At 38.8% G+C, this 7,923-nt stretch overlaps 1 protein-coding gene across 1 annotated transcript; it reads right to left on the bottom strand.

Annotated features, from left to right (window-relative positions):
- Positions 1 to 2,508: 2,508 nt before the first annotated feature.
- Positions 2,509 to 6,947, bottom strand: BRS3 (bombesin receptor subtype 3). Its single transcript, XM_005700421.2, has 3 exons — positions 6,373 to 6,947; positions 4,456 to 4,807; positions 2,509 to 2,987 (listed from the first exon to the last, which is right to left on the bottom strand). Exons 1-3 carry the CDS (start codon positions 6,804 to 6,806, stop codon positions 2,574 to 2,576), a joined length of 1,200 nt encoding a protein of 399 aa, XP_005700478.2. The 5' UTR covers positions 6,807 to 6,947; the 3' UTR covers positions 2,509 to 2,573.
- Between the last annotated feature and the right edge of the window lie 976 nt (positions 6,948 to 7,923).

Below are 7,923 nucleotides of genomic sequence, written 5' to 3'. Positions count from 1 at the left end.
CCTGAAACTCCAGGACTGGAATGTAGATAGGCTATACAAGGGGCTGCTGGACCCAGGAACCCAGAACCCAGTCAGCTGGCTTCTCCCTGACTGTTCTCTTCATCCTTCTCGTTCTCTGTGAAGGGTGGTCTGTGCAGTATTCCTGGCATAATAGGCCACCAGCTTCTTGGTGTATAAAAATTCATTAACCTACAAAAGCACAGACTACCTGGCCAGAGGAGTCACCTACCTGGCCTAGGAAGTCTTCCTGGAAAACGACTGAGTTATACCAAACTAGGGATTTTTTTTTTTTTAATGGCCCATTCAGGCTCACTCTGTTAGGGAATTTTCCTCTCCCCATTTTCTGTAATCCCAAGACTTAGTGGAAATAAAAGTAACTCCTTTTGACAAAAAATGTGATGGATCCCTGACTTAAGATGGTTATAATTGCAGAAATTATTTAAACCCAAATTTGCTATTGTCAGTAGGAATGCCAGTGTTCAATGTTTTGTGGTACTATCAACCTCAATGACAAAGACTTAATCTAAGTTTGTGACTTTGGTTTCCTGCTTTGTAGCAGGAAAAAAATATGGTCCATTATTCTAAGTCTTGGGTCAGGGCAGACCCTGAGTAAAATTGAGACGTATACAAAATTTATTTTTCATGTGTCCTCCCCCCACCCCACCCGCAATTTGGGAGCCTGTCCAAAAACAAAGAAATATTCCATAGTAGCTTTTCTGAACACAATAGTCAGTGTGAAACAAACTGTGGATTTCTTGTAAGGTTAGCTCTGACAAGGATAATCTGTTTTGTTTTTTTTTAACGACCACCCCCTCCAAAACAAAAAGCAAAGCCATGAATTTTAATCCCAATTAAATCAGTTTCTATCAGATCTTTAAGTTACCTAGGGATTACTCAGGATGAAAAAATCAAGTTCTTTGAGCTCTAGTTTTATCAACTGCTAAAAAGCTTGCTTAGCTTTTATTATCTGGTACTTTTGTGAAGTTATTTCTAAAATGTTATTCTTAGGAGAGTAAACGTGTAATTTTTACCCAGAGTAAGGAAAACAGTAAAATATTTTGGAGTTTGGGAACTTGAAAATACCCTTTGGAGTTAAAATGCGTTCTCAGTGATATTCTGTTAGAAGTACTGTTTTTAGAATATAAAGTTACACAAAGTCATTGAAAACTTTATTTCATATTTATTTTTCTCCCCACTTATTACAACATCCAACTCAAAACAATATTAAGACAATTCTAACATCCCCTACTTTAAGTAAACCAATTTTGCTTAAATGTAAAGTCTAGTGTTAATATTATATCCCCTTTAGAAGCCACATCTTTAAGCAAAAATTCACAGTTACACAAGCCATTTAAGGAAAGCTCAAAGCTATCAAAAGCACACCCCAAAGTCAAGTTTTTGAAAATACAAATTTAACTATCGACAGTTAAAGGCTTTAATTTGCCCCAAGAAAACATTTTCTGAAACCACAGATCTAAAACTGACACATCTATTGACAAGTGTTTTGAAGTAATATTTATTACAACTTTATAGTGTTAGCAAGTAGGAACAGAGGATAGAAAATCAGAACCTTCCATCTGATTTCCAAGGGCAGAGATTAATTAGGTCACACTCTTATTAGAGGACTTAGGCACACATCAGTTTTAAGATAGTCAAGCAGAAAGATGATCTGATAACAACTAAACACCCAGGTGTTAGGGATTCCACGTGGTACTTCTGCATTTTTTAGAAAGAGGGCACTGCTTACCAGAAAGAAATGATTTTTTCTCAAAGGATGAATTTCAGACAGTGACAACCTCGCAGATTTTTTGACAGGGATCCTTCTTTGGAGCCCTCAGATGACACTAAACATGGCCAGTGATTCTGCCTATGAAGGAGACAGGTTCTTCACAATATCTGTGAAAGATAACTTTGCCCAAGTATCAGTCAATGGGAGTTGTAACTCCAGAACTACCCTAAATGAGTAAGTGCTGACCTAGTAAGGCAAACACCCAGCCCCAGATCCTTACTTAACACTGACCCCTCAACACTGTCATTGCCATTGCACAGCTTTAGTTTCAATGGAATAGAGATTAATGGAAAAGGGCAGTCAAGAACAAATTGTGTGAAATTTTATTTTTTAGGACTTCATTTTTTTTTAAGAAAATTGCAGAAGAGATGTTTTACCTCTCTTTGACCCCCTTTTCATATGCAAAGTATAATCTCTAGATTTACACCACATAATAAACACAAACACAGTTTTATGTAAATCACAAGAGTATATGAGAAATAAGCATCAGAGATGTGATGGAAACATATAAAGTTTTTAAGTGCCATGTGTACTTCACTTTATCTCCTATTTGGCCTCTGACATAGACAAATGTGTCACTATACCTAGTGGGGCTCCATTTTATTTAGAAAGCCCAGTAACGTTAATGCTTGTACATTGAAGAAAACTGATTTGTCAAATTCTTCCCTCCTAAGATGCCACCACAATTTACAAGCCATTGAAAGTTCTGGCACCATATACCTACGCATAGCTCAGAGTGGAACAGACACTCTGGGAGGAAAAAATACCATTTTTAATTGAAAAGCTAGACTCTGTCATCTTCCTTCTTCACACTGCAGCCAGTGAATGGGGACACACTAATTTCAGACATCTGAGTGCTTGCAGCACCCGGGACCCTTCCCATCACTGCTAGGTTGTCAAGAGGGGTATTAGCAGCAGTAGGGTCAGCTCCCCCTGCCTTGCAACAGAATAATTGAGCTTTAAAATGCTGCTGGAAGGTATTGCTCAGCCAGTAAAGAGCAAAGGGGTTTACACAAGAATTGCTGAAAGCCAGAATCCGAGAGATGATGGTGACAAATAAGTGAACGGTAGAGGAGTTCATATGGGTTTGAGAAGTGAATGAGTGGTAGAGATACAGAAGGTGATTCGGCAACCAGCAGAGAGCAAAGAGAGCCACCAGCACCAGAACTGTTTTGGCAATTCGCTTCCGGGATTCAATCTATAGAGAGAAGAAAAATGACAGCAACAACAACCAAAAACCAAGAACCCATCGACAAACAAAACACCCCCCAAAAGAAAACACTGAGCTGGCAGAGATTTTAAAAAGCCATTTTCTAGATTAACTGAGAAATTTATAGTTAACAGGCTGGTGTCTCTTTGCACATGCAAGTGTGGAAAGGCAGCCTGTGGCTACAGAATACAGCAAGTGAATTGACATAGTAACCTGTGATGTTGGTCTCTGATTAGCTCTAATTCAGGCTGCTGTCTCTGGTTTTGAGATACTCTAGGGTGTCTCTAACTATCTCAAGGAGTGTTGTGGAACCTTTGAAGATTTAATTTTATTAAGAAATAAATGCCGTACAAAACTTTTAACTGCATCAGCAGAGGCTGACTAAGTTTGAACAGTCTTCTGGGGATTGTGAAAGTTGACAAACTTGTACCTAAAATTGTTTTTAATGTATAGAAATTCTACCCATATAATCAGGGGAATAAAAACCAATGTGCCATCCTTCATATATGAAAATAATCCTACCTACACCTCTTAATAAGAGAAATGACCCAAAAGAAGTGAAGACATTGCCTGTAGTCACAGATAGAGCTGTTCACATGGGCATGAAAATGCAACTTTATAAAATGGTGAATAAATAAATAAAATACAACTTTAGCCTCCTGAGCACCACTGTTGAACCAACTGAAAGGACTAGCTTGAAAAAAAAGCACTGAGCTCTCCATGTACTGGTCAAGAGGTAAATGGAATCATCTCCTACCCAAGAAAGATAGAAATCCTGTTGGGTTGTTTTTTTTTTTAAATTAAGTGGAACAATGTTTTGCCAATATTCTTTTTATTCCATTCATATTTATGAGAGGAGAGCACACCTGGGTCTTGCAATGGTCTTAATCAAGCTACTGTGAGTCACTGTGTTCTCTTGCCACTGGCGCTGGGTCCCTCGAGACCCCCTACCCCCAGTCTGCTCATCTGTGGTAAGTGGTTTGCATTGAATAATGTTATGGCTTCTTGCCAGTTCTACCATCCTGCGTTTTTCTATCATTCTGTTATACTTTCTAAAACAAAAGATGCTTCACTTTATAGTCTCATCTTGTGTGATGTTTCTCACTGTTCTATGGGGTGATTTTTGACTTACCCCAAACTTCAGCTGCCCCTTTTCTAATAATAACAGTCCTACCATTTACTGAACATTTACTATGCAGTAGGAACTATGTTAAGCATTTCATATATATCACCCAGTCCTCATTTTCATTTTATACATGAGGAAAGTGAGGCTCAGAGAAGTTAAGTAGCTTGCTCAAGATTGTTCAGCTGGTATGGAATTAAATCCTGGGTCTGACAGACTCCGGAGCCCATGATCATAGCAAAAGTATGATAGCGCTATTATATTTATTGTCCAAAGGTGCAAAATGAGGCATTTCCCTTCTAAATACATGCATGAGTCCTGATGAATACATACCTGCTTGCGGGCATGGCTTTGTTCCTCAGTAGGTATGTTCAAGGTGCTTTTGTAAAGAGTTCTAGCAATCAGAGAATAATAGACAGAGATAATCGAAAGTGGAATAATGTAGAATACTAAGAAGCACAGCAGAGAATGTATCTCTTGCAGGAGCCTCTCAGAAACAGGGTAAGAGGCACACGCTTTAAATGTTACATTTTTGTCAGGATCTTGAAAAGTATATACATTTGAAAATATAGCCTCCGGTAGAGCAATGATCATAGACACGATCCAGATGCAGCCAGCTTTGGCACAGGTCTTCAGGATGGCATTGGGGGGCTGACGCTCCAAGGGCTTCACAACTGCCTTGTATCTAGAAACATATAATCACAGCAAAAGGCAAAATCAATATAAAAATGACAGAATCTAAAAATTAGAAGTGACCTTAGTGATCATCCAGTTGTACCTCCTATCCATATGTATATAACCAACTCAACATTAACTAGCTGAAATTGGCTAGGATTTCCAATACACATAATACATCCCAGTAATTTTTATTTATGCTAATCACTTTTTCCTTTTATTCACTGTTGAGATAGTCCAGATTTGCAATTTATATGATTTTCTTGTAGATCCTCTATTTAGGGCAAATAAATATTTTTTGGCATGATTTTGTGTGTGATGGAGAGTAATTCATTACCTGTGTATTACCTTAAGTGTTCTAAAAGACTTCATTTTTAAGTAAGTGACTGATATTAAATCTAATTCTCCTTTCTTCATGAGTGAGCAGACATCAACCTTACTATAAAAGAATTCTATGAGTTTATGCAGAAAAGAGGAGAGGGTTAATTTCTTCCCTGTTCAAATGCTAATTTCTTGCCCAAGCCAATCTGTAGGTAGTTTCAGGGCAAGGCAAGGGTGAAATCGAAAAACCCTATACCCATCCAAAGATGCTTCCTTATTCTGACAAATCTACCTCAAAATCTGTATAGCCTTTAGGTAAATCTGTCCTCAAACAGAATATAAAACCAGTCAAAGAAAATTCTATAAAAGACACAAGGAAAGATTTTCTTCCTCTCAGATCCTGGAATCTGAAGAAGCTTTTCCTTCTGGTACCGCCAGACATTGATTACTTACCGGCTTCTTGCAGGCGTTATAAAGCATCATTTTAAACATTTGGAGCCTCAATTTTTTTATGCTTTCACAGTTATTATTCTACAATAGGTGCACAGAAAAACACAGTACTTAGGCTGAAAATATCCTAACAGAGTCCAAACACCCTGACTGCCAGAGGTTCTCATACACTCCATTCATACAGCTCTAAAAGTCAACCGGGATTAATTTATGTCTCTGGAAACGAGAATGTCATTGAACGCTTATAGAAAAAAACAAATACAATTAAGTCACGACATTACATTGAGTTACCAGGAAGCCAAAAGCCTCACCGTTTTTTCACCATTAATTAATTTGATTCATTTCAAGTAAATTAGACGCATGTATCTTTTTAACCATTCTTCCGGTAAACAGTAATGTATATGCGGTCAATTTCACACCTATGCTGATGTTTTAATGTTGACAATATTGCACCACTAGGCTGCACTAATGTATAAAGCAATAATTGTTTTTCTTTTTCACCTGGAACAATTTGCCTTAATAAACTGAGGGGAGGGGGGAGACCGTTCGGTATTCTTTCAAACAAACAATTACAGTTCAAAGAAAATAAACGATCCCCGAAGCACACAGTTTCAATCTCTCCTCCGATGCTAACACAGAAATTTTAACATTCTCATATCAACTTTTATTTAAAATGCCTCCCGATTTCCCAATCTTACATCCCGGTTACAGCAGCAGAGTAGCCAGTAAACGCTACATACAAGCTTTCCTTTCTTTTTGTCTAATTTCACATCCTGGCAAATAGAACTGAGAAAAGAAACCCACCTGTCAGCACTGAGAATTGTTAACGTGAACACTGATACACCGACAGAAGTGAGCCGGATGAAAGAGAGCACCTTACATCCAATTCTTCCGAACAGCCATCCCTCTGCCAGGTAGTGGGTTACATCGACTGGCACACAAGTTAGCAGAAGTAAAAGATCTCCAAAAGCCAGGCTGGTGATGAAAATATTGGGAACTGTTTGCATGGATTTGGTCTTGAAAAAGACTTTGATGAGAATAGCATTTCCAAGGATGCCCACTGAAATGATCACGGCATAAGTGATATAGATGGCACACAATGCTTCTATTCCTGGAGAGTTGTCTCCGGTCCTTCTTTTATTTGTGGAATCATTAGGGACGACGGAGCTCGATGATTCTGTGTCATTTGTGGTTGAAATTAAAGTCTGATTAGGTGACTGAGGCTGCCTTTGAGACATTTCTTCTAAAGCCTATGCCTTGAAAATTTCTTCTGCTCAGTTCAAATGTAGTTGATTGTCACGTCTAATGCCTACGTCTAGTAATGAGATGGTAGAGGAACAGAGCAGAATGGCAGGCAAATCCAAGACACTCAGATACTCCTTTCCTTCAGTTGTTCTGTGTCTCCCAGCATGCTTGGCTAAATGCTTACTGATCTGGCACTAGAGGGTGGGAGGTGGAGGAGTTTTATTGACGTTTCCATGACAGAAGGAGGGGGGTATTGGAAATGCTCTGCAGTTGCTTATTCTTTCCTGTTGGGGAGTCTTAGGACTACCCAGGTGTTATTAAATAATACTTATTGTATACTAGAATCACTCTGCTTCCATATCTAGCCACGAAGATCTGTATGGATTTTGTCAATTTTCATCCTTTTCTCTGCATTCAGCAGGTGGCCTAGTGTGCTCTCTTTGACAGGAAATAAACATGTATGTCCCCTGAAGCACAAACTTGAATCCACTCCTCCAGGTTTAATATCAGAGAGGTGCTGAAGCAACCAATTATGTCACAACCAAGGAGGGATAATTCAGGTGACCTGGGCTTATCCCCTGATTCTGACGCATGGTAATTCCCAATCCTGCGTATTACCAGGGCCCTGCTACACAAACAATATCAAAGCAACCTATAAGAGATGACAAATCCAGGCAAACCACCAATTGCTTTGTCTCTAAATGTCCTAATAAAACACCATTTACTGTGTGACTTGCTGTTTTAATGCCATGTATTTTTGTAAACGTTGTTTGGGGTTTCTCCCTTTAGAAATGGTTAAAAAGGAACCTGCCTGGTTGCAAAACAAAACAATGGAGAACACAACTCAAGGTTCTGACGCAAAAGGACTTCTAAGAATGAAAATCATTCTTTTCAAGTGAGGGAATGCCTCAGGTTATTCTAGAGGTGATGGGCATGTAGATAATGTTTACATTAACCCAAGGAAGCAGAAAATAACAACAATCCTCAGAGTACCAGCAAGAAATGCCCCTTGTTACAGAAAATGTATGTGACTTCTGTGTGTATATGCGGGGTGGGGGGTTGTTTAGGAGTGGGTGGCGAGCAGTTTAAAGGCATTGGATAATATTACCT

Source organism: Capra hircus (assembly GCF_001704415.2).
Source record: "Capra hircus breed San Clemente chromosome X unlocalized genomic scaffold, ASM170441v1, whole genome shotgun sequence".
Classification (NCBI taxonomy): domain Eukaryota; kingdom Metazoa; phylum Chordata; class Mammalia; order Artiodactyla; family Bovidae; genus Capra; species Capra hircus.
Note: the sequence above shows the minus strand (reverse complement) of the source record. Positions and strands in the feature narration are given on the sequence as shown.